This window comes from Sprattus sprattus, assembly GCF_963457725.1.
Source record: "Sprattus sprattus genome assembly, chromosome: 20".
NCBI classification, from domain to species: Eukaryota; Metazoa; Chordata; class Actinopteri; order Clupeiformes; family Clupeidae; genus Sprattus; species Sprattus sprattus.
Genome location: NC_137918.1, coordinates 18,351,528 through 18,375,049, shown reverse-complemented (window position 1 = coordinate 18,375,049; position 23,522 = coordinate 18,351,528). Strand labels below are relative to the sequence as shown.

At 42.6% G+C, this 23,522-nt stretch overlaps 1 protein-coding gene across 2 annotated transcripts; it reads left to right on the top strand.

Moving 5' to 3' along the window:
* Positions 1–1,587: 1,587 nt before the first annotated feature.
* On the top strand, positions 1,588–22,875 carry nck1a (NCK adaptor protein 1a). 2 transcript variants are annotated; one of them, XM_080858960.1, is made up of 5 exons: positions 1,588–1,679; positions 5,101–5,181; positions 6,054–6,284; positions 19,169–19,884; positions 20,801–22,875. In XM_080858960.1, exons 3-5 carry the CDS (start codon positions 6,059–6,061, stop codon positions 20,993–20,995), a joined length of 1,137 nt encoding a protein of 378 aa, XP_080715086.1. In that variant the 5' UTR covers positions 1,588–1,679; positions 5,101–5,181; positions 6,054–6,058; the 3' UTR covers positions 20,996–22,875. The 2 variants fall into 2 exon arrangements, with proteins under 2 accessions (XP_080715086.1, XP_080715087.1); XM_080858961.1 differs by lacking the exons at positions 1,588–1,679; positions 5,101–5,181; positions 6,054–6,284 and adding an exon at positions 8,981–9,049.
* The last annotated feature ends 647 nt before the right edge of the window (positions 22,876–23,522 follow it).

Genomic DNA, 23,522 nt, shown 5'->3' with positions numbered 1-23,522 from the left:
TGGCACTGCAGCCATACCGCTTGACAGTGCGAAAGAAAGAGACATTACTCTCATTGCCCCGCAGGAGACATTGCACAGACATTGCACAGACATTGCATGCACACACACACACACACACACACACACACAAGAAAGCTTTTTAAAAAGCATCTGTTTGTATACCCACATGCGTGGACGGTCAAATGACGATCATCGGGGGGGCACTGTGGCGCAACCAGTAGCCCCGACCACATTCGGGCTTGATGCCCATGGAGGACATAGGTTCGATTCCGGCCTTATGTAATTTCTCCTGTCCACTCCCCACCTCTTCTCCCTCTCATTTCCTGTCCTACTCTTCACTTCAACTATCGATTAAAGGCCAAAAAGCCCAAAAATAAATCTTAAAAAAAATACAAAAAATAATGACGATCATTGGACACCATATGACGTTCGTTTGACGTTAGTCACACGCTGCGTGCACTAGGGGTCCGTTCAGTGGTCATTGACAGGTCGCTAGGGAGTTGTTCACTGCAAAGCAAACGATTAATAACAACCAAGAAACGCTAAGGTAACGACTGACTAACGATAGCCAAACGCGTGCAACGTTAGTAAAACGTTTCACAATCGTTCTTCAGCTTTCTCCAGTGTTTAAAATTGAACGTTGAAGAATGCTGGTCTCTTGAGAACTTTTGTGCAGTTTCGAATCTTTTTTTTTGGACCAGCGTTCTCCGACGATCACCGACGATCACCGACGATTACCGACGATAATCTGGCGCTATACCAGCGACCATGGACGATTACCAACATTTCCTCTAACGTCATAGAACGTTGACCAGAACGTTATGGTGTGACGGGGCCTTTACATAAAGTTGCTTTAAACTGAATCCATGAAGGACTTATGACAGCTATTAAACTCCACTACTCAAGAAAAAACTAATTGTATGGCATTTCCACTAGCCGCTATAGATCCAGTGGAAGTCTCCATAATACTGCCGATTAGGCACATCTCCATAATACTGCTAATTAGGCTCATCTCCAGATGAGCAGAGTAGAATCAGCTGCAAAATCAGGGCCCCTCTTGTTATGTTTTTTTTTTTTTTAGCATGGCTTTCTTTGCTTTGCTGTGTTTATTTTCACAAGCCCTGACATCTTTGGTGAACACATGTACCATCTGTCAAGTCAATAAATGTGTTCTGGCTTGCTTGCACAACAGCCCCAAAAGAAATAATATTTCCTACAGTGTGGATGAAGCTCATTGATGACTGTAACTAGTGTAGACTGTTTCCCAGAGCTGGTAAGTTCCTGTTGTCTATTATAACGTTCTTGCACATACTGTGTATGCTATTTCATGATTTTATTTGATATTCAGAAAGTGTGACCACACACGGGATATTATAACGTTTTTACTTAAGGCAAAATCGTGATATGAGAACTGTCATTGGAGTTTGTGTCAAAAATGTTCATATTCCGCTGTAGTTGTGTTGGTATGGTGGACAAGAACACTGTCAAATTAAAAGAGGAGCATCCGGCTTCTATAGACCATCCAGGATCTCTTGGAGGTGGGGTGCTGTAAATCAGTTTGATCAAGTCGCGCTAAGGACAGATACGTGCATGTGTCAACGAACTCCACTCGTCTCAGTCTCTCAGAATTTATCGATCAAACTTCCATCTGAAAAATAGAGCGGCGGGAGCCTGATTCAGTAAGTATGTTATTTATGCTTTTGTTTTCCTTATCTTATTTTTATGCTTCCTTACACTTTTTTGTCAGTGCAGTCTAGTAGCCATGAAAATCTAGAGCAGTGCCACACTAGTCAAAATATAGCCGATGCAATGTGGTGTTTAATCTTGTAAATTTCCACATTTAAATAGGCTATTTAGTTTAAATTGTTTAATGAACGCTAGATTATTCAGCAGTCTAGTTAAGTCCTCTGGGATCTGTTTTCAAACTTTTCACAGTAGCAGTTGATTATCAGCTGTCATTCCTGTCTTTGAGTAGGCTAAATGCGGAATGGTTAACGTTACCCACAAATAATTGTTTAACAGAGATAGGACTATATCATCTGAATCATGCAGGATTATATTCGCTGCTTAGGACAGATATTTAGTCTATTGGCAAAATAATGATTTATTAACTGTTGAAATAAGGAACCGTTCAACAGTAGACCATATTTTCATCTTAGTTGTTCTCACTTCCTCCTACAGGAGGGAAATTGACTTGCTTTTCGCAAGACTGTCAGTCCCCCATGGCGCAATAGCATCATGTGGCTTTGTTTTCATATTGTAGAATTTTAAATTATTACTTTTTCGTTTATGTCCAAAGGGGTGTACACGGAAAATTAAGAGCTACGTAGTTATATTATTTGATGTCCTACGGGCATTTCTTTTACATTTCAATTAAGAAATAAGTTGGCTTTGTCTTTCAACATCTTGGAGAAGATCCCGACATTCAGTTCAGGGGAAGTTTCGATAGCTCTATTTCCAGAGAGGTGTCAGTATTCATTGCTACGTTCATTTCATTGTTATGCATTTCGTTTGGTTCCTTTTCTTGTCAGTTTCAAGTTCCATGGATATCATTGGTTGGTTTACATGCTCGGAAAACTCAAGCATTTCTCTGCCAGCTGGACTGTCCAACACTGTGTGTAGCTCTGCGTTATTAACCCGTTCAGCTGCCTTGTGACAGACAACTCTCTCCCCTCATGCATGTTGCATAGTGTCATTGGAATGCGTCTCCCCTTGCTGTGTAACAAGTTGCAACACATCAAGTCTTCTCTCTTTACAATCATTCATTCATCAACTGTTTCTGTTGGGCTGCCCTCAAACCCTTGTGTCACAGCACACCCAAGCCTTTTTTTTTTCATAGCTCTTTGGAGATATTCACCTGGGAAGTGCCCTGAGTTCCTGCAGTGGAAAAGCGCCTAAAGTTTCTGGCCGCATAGAAGAAATGGTGGAAGAATTGTGCACCTTGGATGTTGGTGTTGGTTTAGTGCTTATTCTCTAGACCACGTTTAGCCGTGGTGAAGTCAACTCTTCTCTGTGGGGTGGTTGGTGGTGAGTGGTTTCACTAGCTGTAAGACCAAATGTTCTCTTAAATGGCTGCAGATCACTCTCAACCGCTCAAATGTTATTCAGCTTCAATTCACGAATGACACAGAAGGGATTTTAACTAAAAACATTTTAAAAATCTCAACAGTGCAGTCTATTTGGCCATGTTTTTATCTATGAAGGACGTCTACATCTAGGGCGACATCTTCATACAATGCAGAACATTATGTATTTGCTTTATTGTCACCCTGTGAATTATGACTCTTCCTTATTGAGGTTGCCTAATGGCAGTCGCTTAAAGCTCTGAAGTGAGTTTCCCATGCTTCCCAAGTGTTGTCCAGATGGACTTTCTATTTTCAGGCATGTAAATCTGGAAAGTTGTGAGTCCTTGGAGACCGGAGTTCTTTCTCACAGTGCTTCTTCTCCTTCAGAGTGCTCTACTCTACAGCGCTGCCTTTAGGAACCATAAAGTGGTCGATTTGTGCTTGTTGAGAGGTTGTAAGTCTACGATGACGGTTTCACTTTGACCAATAATTTCTCAGAGATCTCAAGGAAGTTGTGGAAAAAGGATTTAATAAAAATTGAGAAAAAAAGTAGCACTCTTCGGATGAAAGCATCCTAAAATAATTGAATAAAAAAAGAGGGGAAAAACGCAGAAAGGGTGCATGAAGCGTTTTGTTGAAAGCCTCTCTTATCCCAATCACCAATTCTTCACACACACACCCCTCCCCCCACCCCATCCTTCTCCTCTACCCCAATCTCATGACCCAGGGCTGTTGTGTTGCTTGCTCCCCCGTTTGTCACAGAAGTATTGGCTGCAGTGGAGATTTGCAGACAGGAAGAAGGGGGCCTCAGTGTTCACACAAATCGAGTCAGAGCACACATGGCCATGTAATTGGAAAATAGCAGATTCAACTGTCATGAGATTTGGTGGTGACATGACCCACCAGATGAAGTGGCTCCCTACGCTGCTTCTTCTGCACATACTGTTTTGGAAACTTCACTCATGGGACCTAACCTCATCCATTTGAAATCTCAAGGGTTCAAGGGTCAAACTGATGCGACTGGCCAGCTGTTGACTGTTGTATGTGAAAAGGCAGTGCAGTGCGTTTGCTGTTTATTTTGTAGGGCTTCATAGAACTTCACTGTTTTCACTTTAAACAATGGTCGTCTTCTATATTTAAAACTTCACAGGAGGAAGTAATGGTGTCCCCACACCACTGTTGGGTGAAAGCGAAATTATCTGTAGGAGGAAATCTGAACTGTTTGTCTTGCTGTAGTTCTGGATTGTTGCCATTTCCTCCCACAAGACAGTTAATTGCAACTGCATGTGTGAGTGAGCAAAGAGGAGTAGAGAGACACAGTGTAGCTTCATTTTAATTATCTAAAGGAATCGTAAATGATGCACGGTTTCACCTTCCTGTAAAGAGTGAACAAAGTAAGAACTGATAAGATTTTGATTAACATTATCAGCAAGTCTTCAGATGTCTTTGGCAGTGTGAATCATATTCACTCATCAATAATGTTTGGTGTGCGCTAAACGTGAGGCCAGACCTCTTGGATGACAGCACAACTGGCAGGTCTTAGCCCTCACTTCCGAACAAGTGGGCTCTCATGAAAACAATATCAGACCCTTGTTCACCCTTTGGCACAAAGTTGTTCACGGGCACATTGCCTAGGCCTGGCTTATCAACACCTGCTCCTGCTAGCATAGGAGCCACACATACACCACTGGAGGAGCTGTTTTTTAGGGCTTTGCTGGGTTTTAGTAGACTGATTCAAGGACTTATTAGGGGTGGTGTAACCTCTATCTTTATTCAGTAAAATTGGACTGGCTCTTTATTAAATTTAGTAGCGCTGTGATCATCCTGATATCCCCTCTCTTATAACTGTGATGATTATAGTGTTACAAAGCTTTTTAGCGCAGTAAGTCTCTAACTAACTTTCAATAGTTACCATCTAAGTTTATTTAATCAATTTTCAAACAGTTTAACCAAAGTTTTGGGGATTATACTTTGTATGTTTTTGTTGTTAATCTATTCTACACTGTGCACTCTCTTTTTTATGTTTATTTTGTAGGTGCAGTGAATCCCCAGTTCCTTGCAGCTAAGGACAAGATAAACCTTCCAACTTGGCACATCCCACATTGATGTGGTGCAGGTTGGTCTTTGCATAGATCAGGCAAACTGATCCGCATTTGTATGATAGTTACCTTGCAGCAAATGTAAATAATCTAGCCGTACGTTTGCACTGTCAGAGAACAGACGAGGAAGTTCAGAGCAGATAAAATGGTGTTGTTTTCATAGGACGGGGCCATGATGGCTCTCTCTTTATACCCATTGTGGGAAATGATTGTGTAAGTGAATGTTGACTTTCAGCTGCCATGATTGCCTTAGAACTTGGGTGCAGAGTGAATTATAGGTTAAGGGCTAACTTTTTCCACGTTCCCGATATTTCCTCAAGCCTCAATGTTTTCGTTTGACCCTGGCCTCGGATGGGTTTCTCAAAGTCTCAAGTTACCCCTGTGCTTCTGGCCATTGCTTCATAGTCTGCAAGGCCTTAGTATGGGGAAGGATGGCCTTTTCCCCTTATTGTAGTTTGTGCCCAGAAAATGGGTCATCAGCACTTTAGTCGTCTTTCTGGGCTCCTGTAACTTAAAACTTTCCAGTGGTGCAGAACCATGGAAAACTGAAATTTGCCAGGCAGGAGAGAAGGCAATTGAGGAGGGCAAGTGAATGCAGATGTTTAACTCTGTGCTCTATATTACTCAATCTTTGTCTGAGACAGAACCTTAACCATCATATACAACATGTAGAAAGTTCTTTCATCTTGGAGTGGTTAGGCAGAAAAGCATATTATTTCAGTGGTTGTATTTTAATTTAATTTTAATCTCTATCACATTGATTTGTATGAAGACTGGTATATTGTATAAATAGCCCCATCTGCTGGGCATATGTATAATCTGCAGACTCTGTGACGTATTGATTGCAGTTCCCAAACACATCATCCATCCTTCCCGTCTCTCTTCCCAGCCAGGATGACAGAGGAGGTGATTGTCATCGCCAAGTTTGACTACATAGCCCAGCAGGACCAGGAGTTGGACATAAAGAGGAACGAACGTCTATGGTTGCTGGATGATTCCCAGTCGTGGTGGCGAGTTCGCAACATCACCAACCAGACCGGGATGGTGCCCTCTAACTACGTGGAGCGGAAAAACGGTGCCAGGAAAGCCTCTCTCGTGCAAAATTTAAAAGACACTCTAGGTAGGCATCTTCAGACAGACAGATCACCATCTGCATGTAGTCTGTATGTATCCTGGTGAATCTTGAGCACCTTCAACTAAATGTAAGTTGTTATAGGGGTCAGTGGTGTAGTCAGGGTATACGCAGGTATGCGGAGTATACCCACTTATTTTTCTGTCAGCATTGAGTATACCAACTTCTCAAAACAGGGTGTTTATTGCTGTATGGGCTGCTTAAAAAAAATTAGGAGTATACCCACTTCTCCAAGGACCACTACACCACTGATAGGGGTCCTTAAGTCGCCACAATATTTCATGGAAGAACTCTCAGCTTGCTAGTTATTGTTATCCTATCTCTATTTGTTATGAGTTGCATCTCTGATTTTGAAGAAAAACTGGACAAAGCCACAGCACACCCGTTCTGTTGCGCTGGTCAGTTTTCCCATAACGATGTGCTGTAATTGGTTCAGTGGTGGTAGTTCTGTGGATCTGTAAACTGTGACCGTGAGAGGCTGGCAGCCAATGATGCTACTGGTACAGAATAACTGTTGAACCAACAGCTGAAAGATGCCCTCACTGGCTATCTGAGTACACCCCCATTGTGCTTTCTCACAAACAGCAGCTGCTGTTCCAGCCATGTTACAACTGTCCCAAAGAGATGCTGTAACATAAAAAGGGAAAATTGAGACGACTAGAGTGAAAAGTGTCTCGCTCGATCACCAAATGTTGGTCCAGATGATCAAACGCTGAACCAAACCAAGTACCAAGCAGCCTTTTTGCATGGCCTGTGGGAAACGGTGGTTAAAGTGTACCAAACTCCTCACAGTTTTGTTGTTGTTGTTGTTGCTGCTGATCAAAGCCTGTCTGGCCTCTGAAGTACATCTCTGGCTGTCAACATTAGTATTAGCTGACAGGTGGTTTCATCTCAATCCCCCCTGTAAACATCTGGTCTGTTCTAACATAAAAAAAATTGACTTATTACTCTCATGGGCTATGCCTACAGGCTGCTTCGATTTGTCCATGTCTGACAGTTCACTAGAGCTGGACAGCAGTATGTTCACTTGCCTGCCTTGCATACTCATTTCCTATGTTTATGATAAGTGGTTGCACATTCGGGCAATATCCAATATCCAGACGCTGCAAGGCATCTGCTTCTTAGCCATACCTTTGTTTGCAGTTTGGGTTTTACCTGTCTTAAGTCTCCCTCATCGGTGTAACCGTGTAAACAGAAGAGGATTGGATGACAGCGCCTCTGTCCCCGGTTCAACAAGGGCCACGCTGTCCGTTATCAGTGGAGCCACCTCCAGTGTGTAAGACAATAGGGGCTTGGATGGCTTCCCAGTCATTATGGGCGAGTGGAGCAGGACATGGAAAGTGGTTCTTCCTTCCCCTCAGGCAGCTTGTGCTAAAAGTAAACTGTTCCTGTGGAGTATAGGAATGGAGGTTAGCTTGTGACTTGTGTCCATATCAGCCTGTCAATCATTATTTTAGTGTTTTGGGAATTGAAATGCACATTTTAGATCAATGAGTGTGGGTCAGTTAACTCTTTTGTACCCTCTTATGGTGAATACCTTTTCAGCCATTTATATATAAGGGTATCAACAAGGTAGAAAGATTGAACAAACAATTGATTGGGTGTCAACAAAATTCTAGACCTGAAGACTGAATGTTGGTCATATGCCAGTAGAACTAACAATAGGATGGCATGGAACAACAGACCAAAGTTTGTGCAGCAACAAACATGAATAGAAGGTAAAATGTAATCTTCAGTTGAATGCATGTTTAATGCACAAAGACTATACAATATATATAATATATATATATATATATATATATATATATATATATATATATATATATATCAACCCAGCATGAAAGATACAGATTATTTTAATTATACTAAACCTTACTTGCAGTCAGTGAGTTTGCTAACTGGCACATTAGTTGGGAAGACAGTTTTCTTTAGGCTGACATCATGCTGTAGCCTATGTGTTTGGTCTCTATGGCTACTCAGCCCTTTCACACCCCCACAGGAAACCCAGTCCCTCATTCAGGGGAACTCTGTCTGTCTGAGAGGACCTCCCAAATTACAGCCCTCTGTGCCGACCAGGTGCCCCGAAAGGTGTAATCCAAGACCTGGCCCTATTCAGACATGGGAATGGCTGTCAACAGCAGGTCATGGTGGCTGTCATCCATATCCAAATGTTTTAATAGAGAGCAGGATGGCTCCTGTTTTGAACCCCTCTGATTCAACGCATGCCTGATTTCAACAGGGAACTCCAAGAATTAATTTTTTTCAAAAGAACCTTGATTTGGTGGTCACTTTGAGATAAAATTCCTCAAGTGAAAACTCCAGATAGTAAAATTAAGTGAACCGTGTTGCATTGCTCTGGAGAAAAAAACAGGTGTACGTGAAAGCACCATGTTTCAGTCACCCACATTCCACTGGGTGAAACCAAAACCCGACCGTCTGCCACACTGTCCGAGTGCTGACGGACATGTGGTTGCCGTGGCAGTGACCAATGTTTGACAAGTGTCCCTGCAAGACCCACAGAAGTGTGTGGGCCCCAAGCAGCAGCTGGAGCTCTTCAAAGGAGGCCCCCCTCTCAGCCTCCCATTGGCTGTCGGCAGTCATGTGGGCGAGGGGGAGAGCTGCTCCACTAATAGCTCCGGACTTTCAGGAAGTTCTCATGAAATAGTTGCTCCGCTACAGGGAGAGAGGGAGACGGACAGCCGCTGCTCCAGAGCCGGGAATGGATATGGCTAACCTATTTAAACACTTCTTCCGTAAGTTCACAGCTTTTAAGTTCTCTTTGGGCAAACAAGGATGGTGTATTTGTGGTTAAAGTAGTGAAAGGGAGTGAGACTTTCTGCTTTTAATGATTCACTGGGTTGTCTGAACCAAGCTAAGTTAGGCTATTGTCCTGTATGGGCTTGTGGCTGTGTGTGTCTGTGTGTTGAAAGTGCTAGAAAGAATTCACATAGGCAGTCCTCCCGAACAGCTGGGACGATTTTTTTTCCTGTTGGCTTTAGCCTAGCTTTGTAAAAAAAGGAGATTTTCTGTTCTACTTGGAGAGAGCCTTTTCCCCGCCTCTTGCATTCAGCTGTAAGTGGGTGGATAAGGATTTCAGACTCCTTCCTAGAGCTTGTAATTGCACTGCAAAGACGTGGTAATCAGGCACACAGACAGGGCTAACTCCCTCACTCTTTCTCTCACACATACACAACACTGTGTCCCTGCTTTTTCAAAGGCAAGTATCTCTGTGCAGTAATGTAAACATAAACAACGTTGTTGATAATCTTTTAAAAGTTGTTTGACAGTGTTTTTTTTTTTTTTTTTTTAAATGTGGCAGTTTTTTTTAACAGTTGGATTTGGATGTTCCATTTTGATTCATGGGTGTCAGGGCTGAGTGCTTGGATGAGCAACCATCTTAATGGAGTATCATAACACACCAAATGAGAAGCAGCTACGAGTCCACTGAGTTGACACACATTTTAAAGGACAGCTTTACTGGACTGAAATGTCAAAGAAATGCCTGTGCAATTGCCCCATTTTTTCTTTCTTTACCTTCAGGGGCAGTAAGAAGTGGGAGGGGGTTTCTATCCTGCTGAGAGAGTGAAGGGGGGGGGGGGGGGGGACTCCCCCAGGGCATTCTAGTTACTCTTAAAAATCAAAGCAGTCATATGTTGCCTTTAAAATGGCTCCACTTCACTAGTTAGGCTTCAATCGCCCCACTCACCCAACACACACACACACACACACACACACACAGAGGCAGTACATACACACACACTAATGTGCCTACAGAGAGAGAGAAGGAGAGAGACATACACACCACCCCCTGTAATTCTGTTGCTCTCTACCTCCTTCCCCAGGAGAGTGGAGGACCTCTAATTTAAGACAGATTTCTTGGAGAAAAGCAGGAGGAAGTGAATGGCAATTCAATCATTGGGGTCTCTGTACTGCCTCTCTCTTCCTTTTTTTCAGTTTCTTTATGAAACTCCCTCATGATAACAGTTTTCTCCTCTATCAGTATCTGCTCTCTCTCTCTCTCTCTCTCTCTCTCTCTTTCTTGCTGAGAGTGTTTTATTTCCCACTAAACACTGGAAAGGGCATTGGGGGGGCTGTTCCTACTTGGCAGAGAGAGAAGCGGGAGGAATTTTAGGACAAAAGGAGCGTTACAAGGGACATTTTCTTTGCTAACACTCTACTTTGGCAAATGTTCCTCCCTGTTTGTATTTGCCATTTTGTCCCACTTGTTTCACTCACTCCATCTCTCTTGGAGTTCTTGGACTGGAAAATCCAGATGACCGGGGGAGAGGAGGGAAACATGGCTGCCATTTTTGAAGGCCTGCCAGCTCCCGGCCCAAGCATTAGCATAGCGTCAGAACCCAGAGGATCCTTTGTGCTCTGGAAATGGAGGGCGGACCAACTCTAACACAATAGCAAGATGTCATCTCCCTGAGTTCATTTGAATATGCATTGCAGTTTTTAAGCCATTACAGATTCATGGGTGCTCTCTTGGGCAAGCTAATCTAACCGACAGTGCTGGTTTTGTTAACACACTCTCCAGAAAGTTACATTTTGGAGATCAAATTAGGGAGAATACTGAATTCGCTGTGAGCTAAACCGAGCCTGAACTCCCTCACATAAGCCACATGTTGTCTCCACATTGATTGGGATTATTGTTATTTGCCACAGTGCGCTGCTGCTACTGCTGCTGCTGTCACCCGTCGTCTTAGCATTGCAGCGGACCATGAGACCTGCAGCAGGGTTTTTGAGTGTGTTTGCTTTATGATGTCATTGCTAGAGTGACCTCAGCCCAAACAGGAACAAAGGCAGGGGGTTATTGGACTGTGTTTGCTCGGGCCCTTTTCAGAGCGGTGGAAACGAAATCGCTGGCTCGTCGCGGGTCACCTCACATCAGTAATCTGTCTTGGCTCGCTGTGAGCTGGGAGTGTGCTGTGCTGTGCTGTGCTGTGCTGTGAAGCCCTGTCTGATGTGCGGCCTTCATAGTGTGCTCGCCACCCTCCTCCCCTTTCCCCTTAACTGTTTAGGTAGTGTGAGGTAAGCCAGTCTGATAACAGCAGTTTGGGGGTTTCTACTCAGTTCATTGCAGTTCAGTTGCAGGGTGTGCTTCATTCCATCACTGGAATCAAAACACAGCATAAACAATGTTCTTTTTCCTTCTAATCAGCTCGTTGATTATTATGCCTAAACAATGAGTTATTATTAGGAATTGCAGAAAAGATGTTTGGGTTTTTGGGTGCCAAGTGTATGTCTCGCTGTTCCTGCGGAAAAGCTGGGAAATGAACTTGGGGGAAGTTGAAGGGAAGTAGTTAGTTCAGCTGACAGAGGAAATGAAACAAAAGGAGGCTAGGACAGTGTTTCTCCTGCTAATAAAACAAAAGGAGGCTAGGACAGTGTTTCTCCTGCTAATAAAACAAAAGGAGGTGAGGACAGTGTTTCTCCTGCTAATAAAACAAAAGGAGGCTAGGACAGTGTTTCTCCTGCTAATAAAACAAAAGGAGGCTAGGACAGTGTTTCTCCTGCTAATAAAACAAAAGGAGGTGAGGACAGTGTTTCTCCTGCTAATGAAACAAAAGGAGGCTAGGACAGTGTTTCTCCTTCTAGGTCTTGGAATCGTCTCTTGTGGGGTGGTATCTAGGCATAACATTGAGTCAGACCTAAAACTTTTTACCCCTGGGATTCCCCTGTTGTTACATCATTGTTTTGTTACAACGATTGATGGACAGTGAGGAAAACATTTCCTTTCTCAATGGTGTGCTACAAGAAAGTTGTATAACAATGGTTAAGTCGTTTGAACTTTATTGTTGTCGTACATCTGTACGTTTTTTTTAATGTAGCTTGGCTATACGAGCTTTCTTTCATCTGCTTGTAGTTTTATGATGGTAACACTTTTTTGTGTAAATATATTTCGTTTAAATTATTAAACAGCACTGAAAATAGCAAGATTTCATTATGAGGTGCTTGTTCATCCCATATGCCGCCTAGACAGACAGAGAGGAGATCTTTTTATCTGCTAAAGCAGGAAAGCATTGTGCAAGGTCATCTTACATTAAGATGGTGTGTGTGTGTTTGTGTGTGTGTGTGTGTGTGTGTGTGTGTGTGTGTGTGTGTGTGTGTGTGTGTGGGGACACGAGATATCCACAATTTCTGTAATTAGACTAAGGAAGTGTGACTGTCAATCATCAGCATGTTTGCTTTCTGAAGACCAGCATCATACATCGCTTAGAGCTGTATATTATTCCACAGTTGGATACGCGGAAGTCTATTACATACAAATTCCATTGCTATGTTGTTTTGTCAAACAAATGCGATCTTGCATAGTTCATGGTAGATTGATTGAAGACGTAAAAGTTTATAGCTATAAAATATACAGTATATAGCTAATGGAGCTTTGGAGCCGTAATGGTATGGTTCAGGCTGTGGTAATGTGATTCAAGAGTTACTTGACATCATCCTTTAATATTCAAAATTATTATTTGTGGGCTGTCTGGTGAGACAATGCACAATAGAGTAAAATATTTCAGAAAATCACTTGTATGTAACTACACATAAATTTACATTTACATTTAGTCATTTAGCAGACGCTTTTGTCCAAAGCAATGTACAAGGGAGAGAACAGTCAAGCTACGAGCAATAGAGACTATTTAACATGAGAAATAGATAAAAGTGCAGGAATGCAACTGCTGTAAGTGCAAGTCAAGTACTAGTAGAATTGCAAGTTAGGAAGGGGTATGTGCTCTCTGAAGAGTTGGGTCTTCAAGAGCTTCTTAAAGGTAGAATCTCTAGTAGTTACTTGAGGTCTGTTTTTCTGTTATAGTTTTGGTAACTAGTGCAAACCACATTTGAGTAAGGGGGAAAATCCCTCAGGCTTAGAACCACACTTACCCTAGACAGACACACTACCTCATTTCTTCACTGTGTAACAAATACCATCATTTGTATCTCAAGGACTTGTGTACAGGCCCAGAGGCTGTGCGATATCAAAATTCTTCCTTGAAATTAGGTTTTAATGACTAGCACAAACGATGCAGAAGACTTTTGTGTCTCGCTAAGCGTTCACCCCTTGTTTTGGAGCGCCTCCAAGCTCTCTGAGTCAGCTGAATGGGGTCCCTCTGCTGCCTGGCTGTTGTCCGCTCCCCCATCTGGCTTCCATTTTCCAACGGGGGGTTGTGTCTCACGCTGACAGGAAACTTTCCCTCAGAAGACGCACTTTGCATTTGCTGTGTTTTTTTACAGTTTTACCCTAACCCCTTCCTCTACAGTTTCAGTGTATTTCTGAACACTTCCTGGCTGCCCAGATCGTTTAACATCAAGGACTTGATTCAGGAATATTTGAGAGTCAAATGACATTCTGACATTAATTTACCGACAGACAGACAGACTTACAATTACCTGATGCACACAGAATATCTTTTTTCCATTGTCATGTCATGTATGCACACACTCTCTGCACCATCCCTTTTCTCCCTCCCTTCTCGAAAATTAGTCACACATTAACATGATTGTGCACACTGTATACAACTGTTGGTGGGGGAAAACACTTCAGTTACTTTGGTAACGAGCAATGACTGAGACTCAGCCAGGGGAGTGCCATGGTAACGGCCTCTTACTGTCCCCGAACAGTGTAGGCACATTACGCCTCTCACCCCTTCATGGTCGAAACTTCTGTGAAGACATGTCCTCACTAAACTCTCTGGTCGTAACTCTCACCGCTACTCACGTGAACTAAAACCCACTGTAGTGCAGGCAAAATACGTAAAATGTTGCACAGCTGGAGAAAAACAGTGAATCATAATGTCCCTGGCTCTCCCTGAGCTGTGTGTCTGACAGTTTGTCTGCTGATGCATAACCAGTCCACGCCTAGTTCTAGCAGGGCCAATGGCAACCATTAATGTTTGGTGGGGATTTGTACCGTGCTCGGAAAATCAGGGTGTTTTTTTTTTCTTGCATGTTGTGTTTTTCTCAGCACAGTTTCTTGTGGAAGAGTAACTGTTCGCTTCGCATAGTACTAGTGCACACATCAGAGTTTCTTGTGGAAGAGTGACTGTTCGCTTCGCATAGTACTAGTGCACACATCACAGTTTCTCGCTGAGAAGTGTGCCTAATGTGGATGTCACGGCGGTGAAGCGCTGGACTAAAAATGGTTGTTTTGGTGAGCACAGTGCTTTAGAAAAGACTGTGCTTCACAGCTTGGCTCTGGCCTGTGCCCTGTCTCAGTAGAGTCTCTGTGTGTGTGTTTGGGTTTGCCTCTCTGGAACACTGCCTGTCCATGACACCTCTCCCTGCAATGATGTGTGCATTAGTCATCCGCTGACGTTGTTGTTTTTCAAACCCACTTCTTGGAGTGATCTCTAGTCTTGTCATAGAAACAGTGAATCAGGCGAACCCTGTTTCCCCACTGTTTGTGTCACTGTTGTGTGCTGTGTGATCTTGTTGCCTGGAAATGTAACCAAACACCTGTTTTGCTTGTTTGGTGGTGCATATTACATGCAGCTATCTCATAGTTTGTCAGCAAGATGCAGGTGTGCTGATGAAACCCTGGTCTGAGTGCCAGAGAGAGAGAGAGAGAGAGAGAGAGAGAGTGTGTGAGAGAGGTGTTGATCCACCATCTAACCTGTAATGACTGAATTACCATCTCATATGAACGCAACCATATGTTAATTTGTGCAAGAATCTTTGGTCTTTCTGTGGATACGTTTTATTCGTTTTTTTTGTGTGCAATATTGCATTTCATCATTTAATGTTGCAGTTGCAGTTTTGGGCAACATGTATGGAAACCTTGCTTGTAAACACACATGTGCACACATACACAGACAACATTGGGCACAACATTCACTTTGGACACCTGTTCATTTGTGTATCAAGGTCTTTATATTACCCCAAATGTACCTTTGTAATGTTGCCCTTGTTTGTATTATTGTTGTACCTACTGGAGGGTTGAATAAGTGTTAGTTTAAGTAAAGCAATTTACTCGCTGTCAATTGCAAGTACTCATAACCAACAACGTAGCCCACGACACTTCCAGAAGGCTCAACAGTGGTGTCTAGCATCCCAGACCCAACCCTTCAATACTAATGGTGGGTTAGGACACATGTCAATACCAGGGACATCAACAGATACACCTCAAGATACACCTCAAAGAGATTTCACATGCATATCTCAGTATCTGAATGATGCACTGCCTAATTATCTAAAAATCAGTCTCATTCCCTCTCATTCAACCTCGGCCCCTTTGCTTCCACTACTAGTTCCACATACTTTAGCCTTACCTTTTCAAAGACTTCCAGAACCGCATCTTCAACGGGGAATCGTTAATTCAATAAAGTAAACAATGCACTCAGAATAGAACACCATGTTTGGTGGCATAGCAGTTACAACATTACACTGCGGAACTTGAAGTTGCCGTCTGACATCAGCCAGATCTCCAATCCCGCGCTTTGGTACGAGCTTGGTGTCCACTTTTCTGCCCCTCTCTGTCCCTACTGCCCCTCTCTGTCCCCTACTGTCCCCGGGCCCGAACAAAGCAAGGAGCAACAAGCAAAGTCTGTCTTGCATGAACTAAAGCAATAGTGTGGTGGGTGGGAGCATTATCCACTGTGCTTAGGGTCTTGCTCATGGTTTCAAATTAGCAAAATGGCAGGTTATTAAATGCACTTTAGTTCATGCATGGACTTTGCTCGTTGCTCTGCTCATTGCCAGTTGTCTGTCAATAAAATTATGGCCCATGTTTATTAACCTGGCAAACAGTTAACCTGAACTTGTTTATTCTCAAACAAACACAGCAAAGACCTGTTTATATCTCTACGTATAGCGACTTTGGGTCAAGCTAGTTTTAGACCAGGCAGCTTCCATCTTCATCTTTTAATGCGGTTAGCATTCATAGCCAACAATTCTCTCCAGCTGATATTCCTCTTTCCAACATTATGTGAGTTCATCCAGTGCCCTTGCTTTGCCTTTGCAACTGCTGCTCATCTAGTTTCCTCTTCTTTCTCAGGAACAAAAGCTGGTTATCATCTGCATCCTCTCCGGCAATGTAGCCTTTCCCCATGATTTCCAACTGTCACCTAACCCAAACACTACTCTTCCACTCTGTATCTGCCCAATGATATCCCGATGCTGTAATGCACTTTGTGCATGTTGTACCGCTTCTATTTCCTTCCTGTGTTCACTGTGCTGGAGCAGTGTTCATGACTGCTGAATCCTAAGACTTAGATACATTCATCTCCAGGCTGGTCTTAGCACATTTTTAACTCCTCCACCACAGTGGTCATTGGTAACTTACTTCAAAATTCCTTTCCATACAGTGCTGCAGTACGTGGACAACGTAGCACCCCAAGCCATTTTCCTAGATTCCTAGATTTCCTAGCCAAATTTTCTCCACCTCTGAAATAGCAACTTCATACACAATCAAAGGCATCCTTATGCGTGGCAAAAGCCCAAACTTAAATGACCACAGTTTCAATATACCAGGCTAGAAGGTCTAATCAGTAGTATTGATCGCCTTAACAATGAATTCTCTAAACTCTTCAACCTGTCCTTGGTCGCTTGACGTGGAGTCGTGCCACCTGCCTAAAGTCTTCTCCGGTTCCTCTACAACGGAAGGAATCACCTCACTATCAATATAAAACTCTCTTCCACCAGTTTTCCCTTACGGTTAAATACACTTCTATATTTGCCAGGTTCCACTTTCATCCTTCAGCCCATTTAAGATTGCCATTCAACCCAGCTAACAGCCAACGTGTACATGGAGCAGTTGTTAGCGCAGTCATGTAGTCCATATAAGCTCAGATAGGAGGTAACCACCTACATCCCATTAAGATGCTTTTATACAGTATATACCCTCAATGCCATGGTGAGAGCCAACGATGAAATAGTGCATCCAGCCATGATGCCAAACTCACCAAACTGAACATCCTAAAAATGTGCTTTGACTAACGCTGAAATCTTCTCAGGGACCTGAAAGTAACTGAATACCTTCCACAACAGACTGTATGACAACACTCCAAAGGCATTAGCGAGGTTCCAATGTTCCAATCATTCAGAAAATCCTGGGGTTCCTGCTTTCTGCACAAAACTATCTATCAAGCCAATTGCCTTCAAATAGGTGACCAACGTCCTGGCTACCATAGAAAGAAGATCTCTCCTTTTACATTAAGTTTGGCTTATGATCATAGTGTTCTTCTCCTTTGGAATGAAAATACCACTTCCCTGATGCCACATCCTCGGAGTTGTTCCTTTCCCCCCCCCCCCCCCCCCATACAACTACCGTAAGCTTTCATAGATACTTCAAAACAGCATCAGGCTCTCCTCTAAAGACGCAATATGGTACCCCATTAGGGCCAGGAGCCAGTGCAGCCCTTGCACAAAACACAACCTCTTTCCACCTGGGTGGGCCATCTTCTGTTGGAGAATTAATTGGAGGAGTGTCTACTGAGTTCTACATGCTCCTGATTGTCATTATGTGCCCATAGAGGATACTCCTCCAGGTCCTTTCTATGAACTTGAACTCTCAAACTTCCTGTTTTCTCTTGAGTGAAATTAAATGAGCAGATAGTGAACAGAGGGAAACATGGTTTGGAAAAGTCTGGAAAAAATAACCATATTCCAGGCCAGGAAAAGTCATGAAATTCAATAAATGAATTGAATGTTTTGGAAACATCATGAATTGACTTACATGGATAATGATTCATTGGGCACATTGCTGCAGGGTGATATAGTTAGGTAAGTTAGGCCTTTGTATTCCTCTCGGAACATAGGCCATGGATGAATTGTTTCCACCCTCGTCTGTCCTGAGCCATCCTCTCCTCTCCAGCTGTTTCCACGTCTTCTTGAATTCCTGCTCTGTGCTTCTTCTCCAGGTGTTTTTGGGTCGTCCTCTACCCCTTTTGCCTTGTGGGTTCCATGTCAGTGCCTGTTTTGTTATTGCTGTTGTGTTTCTTCGTAGTGTGTGTCCGATCCAGCAGTGTGGTATAGTTTCCACTTTAATCGACATGGCCTACCTAGCCTCTTAGAAAAAGGAATGGAAAAGGTTGTTACATTTTCTGGGCAGTAAAGAACGCAATTTATGTGCTTGTAGGCTGTGAATGAAAATGGGTGGGGAAACCTGGAGAAAGTATTAGCGTACTGCAGAGGTGAAGAGTAGACTGGGAACGCTCAGGAAGGCGGAGCTCCTCAGACAAAGAAAAACTGCATTCTACATGGATCCATTATATAATATACAAAATATAATATCCATGTAACTAGAGGTGTTGTCTTGAATAGGAAGTACTCTGCGCTTAAGCTATCGTCTTAACTCAACTACACTGTGGCATTCTATTTCATTAATGAACTGCGCTTCTATAACTTTCTTGGCTGTTGGGGTTATTAATAGGATTGGAAAAAAATGTATGCACTTGTGCTGTCCTGCTTGTCTGAGTTTTGGGATTTTTTTTCACAGAAGATGATATCTCCAGAAGATAAATGCGATCAGTATTGATTTTATAGTAGTGAGGTCATGAGCAGTTAACAGTGAAGCGGTCAAAAGGCTGACAGATTCCCTTGACACTATAATAGTTGCTGGTCTTAATGGGTTGATTATGTTCTCAAAAAACATGCTGTCTCTATCACTGCATGGTATGGTGGTCTGACGTGCACAGAGAGGGAAGAGAGCAATCATTTTAAGAAGCTGAGAAGGATTATTTGACCCTCACATCACACAGAAAAACTGAAACAAACATGAATTGATTACACAGATATGTAAACAACACCAAGCAATACCCTTCAGAGAAATACCAAAAGTTGTCAGACCTTAGTTAAACAGATAAGAAATGGAGAAATACCTTGGTATGTGAAACAGCATAGTTGCTTTCTCTAATCATGTGTGGTTTTGTCTACAGGTATTGGGAAGGTGAAACCAAAGCCAAAGGACCCGTCACCCAACGCAGACAGCGACATGATTGGAGACAATGGCGAACGCCTGTACGACCTGAACATGCCCGCTTTGGTCAAGTTCAGCTACACAGCCGAGCGAGAGGATGAGCTGTCCCTGGTGAAAGGAACAAGGGTCATCGTCATGGAGAAGTGCAGTGATGGTTGGTGGCGAGGGGGCTATCAAGGTCGTTCGGGGTGGTTCCCCTCCAACTACGTGACGGAGGACATGGACGGATCGGCGAGCAACGACCTGACTGGATCGCTGAGGGAGAAACTTGGGTCGGCGGTGCCCATGACCAATGGCAGCCGGGCGCTCCACCCGGTGGAGACACTCTATCCCTTCAGCTCCAGCAACGACGAGGAACTCAACTTCGAGAAAGGCGAGATCATGGACGTGGTGGAGAAGCCCGAGAATGACCCGGAGTGGTGGAAGTGTCGCAAGCAAGACGGCCAAGTTGGCCTGGTGCCTAAGAACTATGTGATGGTCCTGCAGAATTCCGACCATGAACAACTGAATGCAGGGCCACCCCCTCCAGACCGTGACTCCATTGGACCCTCTTTGAGTGGGAAGTTTGCAGGAAGGCAGTGGTACTATGGCAGAGTCACACGTCACCAGGCAGAAGTGGCCCTCAACCAGAGAGGTGAAGAGGGAGACTTCCTCATCCGTGACAGTGAATCATCGGTAGGCAGCACACTCTTTCTCCGGGGCTGATCATTAAGAGATAGAAGTTTCCTTCTGGTCAAACAACACTACGCCATGAGCTTTTGGATATTTTATCCATGTGTATTATTAAATTAGCATGACTAAACAAAAATCAATGAGTTGAATGCCTCTTGAAATTCAGAGCAATGCAGACTATTGCACTCAGGCAATGTAGTGTATCCATAACATGTTCAGTCTTTTTTACAACTGCCCTCTTTCTTTCTTTCTGCACGTACATTCCAAATGTATTTTTGTATTTGGGATGCATTTTTTAAATCTAATGTATACTAGCTGGAAAAGAAACACTATAATACACTCTGTAGTCTATCATTAGAAGACTGGTTAGATCAATCTCCACATTCAATTAAAAAAGCTGGAATGTGCCTTTAAGAGAAAGACATGTTAGATTTGTTCATTTTCCCTTCCTCCATCGCTGGTTTCCACCCAAGTACATCTCTTATCAATGGCTGGTCTGTTTGTGTGGCCCTTCAATGACATCACTGCTACCCAAGCAGCCTCTCTATTATGAATTGCATAAGTACCAGAGTGGGACAAGCATTCCTTGCATAACTGACCTTCTGAGAGTAAGTGGTGCCAAGGCAACAAGGTCACACTGAGATAGTTTAGAGGGTACCTTCCTTTTTTCAACAGTTAGTATGGAAATAATATTTCTTGGTGCGACAGACATGATTTACCTTTACGAACAACTCACGAAACAAAAATAGGCTAAAACACATTATCTGGACAGAACAAAAGAGGGTGTTATCATTGTGCCATGTTAGAAAGAATGGTAACTGTCAGAGGTCTTTTGTTCTTGCCAAAGGTAGTCGCTGAAAACTGTTGTTAACAAATCCTCATGCACTAACCATTCTGCTGTGTTTCTTTCTCCTCGCAGCCGAATGACTTCTCCATTTCTCTGAAAGCACAAGGCAAGAACAAGCATTTCAAGGTCCAGCTTAAGGATGTGTTGTACTGTATCGGGCAGAGAAAGTTCAGCTCTATGGAGGAGCTGGTGGAACACTACAAAAAGGCCCCGATTTTCACCAGTGAGCAAGGAGAGAAACTCTATCTCGTAAAACCCATGTCCTGATCCTGTGCTTTACCTAGCTCAAATCTCCTCTGCCTGGCTGTAAAGAATGGGAATTTCCACCATTTTCACAAGATGGGAGAAACAGACTTTCCATTGGGACTTCCATTTGTCAGCATCATAATGGATGATATTCAGATATCCACAGTCTTGTTTTGGCTGGGTATATTTGTCTGTATGTTGACCTGTACTGCAAATATGTTTCTCTTAATATATGTTTAGTTACTCCTCCCTCAATCTGAAATCAATCTTATCTCCCTGTGAATTTCTGTTTTATTTATCTGTGATGTATACTATGAGCAAGTCATTCTCTCCTCAGTCGTATTATTCCTAATTATACTTAAAACTGTAGAATGAGTCTGATCAAATAATGGACTTTCAGACCCCTTGTTTATAAAGGAACAGTGCTTTTACCATCTGAAAGGATCTGAGTAAGTGCATCTGAAGCAGCTGTTTTTGATGTCAAACCACCATCTCACTTAAACTGTGAAAACCTTTGTTCTTCTATGGTTTCTGGTCATGTTATAATAGCCCATAAATATTTGTCAGCCTACCTGCAAGTACACGATTTGGTATAGGGTGGTGTAGCCTACAAAAGTTGTATTAAAACAAAATAAATCCCTCATGCAATCTGCACAGACGACTGTTTAGGGATGTTGAGGAAGACAGCATATACTGTCAGTGTATATTTTTATAGGTTCTACATTTAGTTTGATGGCCACAGAATACAATTTCCATGTGTTTTGGGGTTCATAATGGGTATGGATTGTGTGCAGATAAATGTCTGGTGTCTCCATGTACATCAGAATGACAAAAGGAAGGACTTACTTTGGATGGCTCTGACAATTGGTTTTGATCTAAGAATCATGTACCTGTGAGTCGGCAGAACCATGCTGGTACTGTTTTCAGTTAATGTTTGGCAAGTTAATAATCAGTGTAGAAGTCCTGGTGCTAGGGAAAGTACATTCATATTGAACCACTGGTTCAACAGTTTGCCAATAGAAGACCATAGATGTTGGTCTTTCCTTGGCATGCTTAAGTGAATGGGCAATATGACCTGCACAGTGGAAGAGACTGTTTGTTTAATGGGTAATGCTATATTATATGGAACAGTTGAAATGTTGAGGGTCAGTGGCCAAATGGTTATAATGGTTCTGAAGTCATTCTTTTAGAGGCAGGCGTTTTAATCTGCTCCATGTTACTGCATCTCAAAATATCTTAAATCCACAATCAACCAAAGCTCACCAGTCAATCTTTTACTTTCAGAAGCTTTAAACTAGCGTGTTCATGTCCTAGATGCTACTAAAGTAGAATCTGTTATGAGGGCCACTGTTTTATTGCTCTGCAGTAATGACGTGGGGAAGAAAATCACACTTGTTCCATAGACAATTTTGTACGGACACAGATTGTTTTCAAGCTAGAGTTAGTGTAACAATAGATTTTATATTTTCTAAAAATGTAGACATGAAGAGCAAGTGACCTTAACTTATTTTAGATGATTGCATTAACCAGTTATGTACACTTTTAGACAACCTTTGAATTGCTTATTTTTATATAGCACTTTCACAGACCATGTTTCTGTATTAAATTTCTCTTGCCATGTCAAATTCTACCAGACAGCAAATCTGCCCAGACATTTCAGTTAAAAGGTGACCCCTGGAAATGTAAGGGATTGTTAATACTGTAAGCAAAAATGCATTCACCTTTGACACTTTCTTATTAAGTGTAGGTGGTCAGACGTTTCAACAAGCATTAGGTCAGACGTTTCCAAAACATTTTCCTCCACTATTTCAGATTTTAAAATTGTATCACATTATTGTCACAATATTCATGTATGGACATTTGGCATTTTCTATTGTTAATAAAGCAGTTGAAAGAAATGACATTGTCAAGGTCTTTTGCCTTCCTTCTTTCTCTGTCATTCTGCCCCCCCCCCCTCCCTCTAGTTTACCACACGGTTGCTAATGGAGATCAACAGACCTCTCTGCACACTTTTGTTGTTGTTGTTGTTTTTCTACATTTTATTTATTTCATCCTCAGCCTCTTAGCACACTACCACCCCACCCTTAACAAGGCACTGGTGTACGGCTGTGACAGTAAATCATTATTTTGATCATGCAGGGTACAAGCAAGAAAAGAAAATCTCCCATTTCTGCTGTGCACACTAATTTGCAAAACAGCAGCCAATCAGGAAGCACTCTCTCACTCCAGTGCTATTGAGAATTCCAATTGCAGCTGTAAAGGGCACGTTCAGATAGTGGAAAGACAATAACCTCTTCTGAGGATCTATGGAGAATGCATTACAATAGCTTTTTGACATATTTAAAGATGAAGGTAGGGTTACTCAGGGTAGAAGCTAATACGCCGTCATAAGGTGTAAAGTTTAGGTGCATAAGGTGTAAAGTTTTTATACACGAATTAAGCAACATTGCTCTTTGATGACAAACTCAGGGCTCTTGAGCGTGACAGTCACTCATTTCGGTCTTTAGTCACGCACTCGCGCCACACATCTTATTTTTCACGCTGAAAA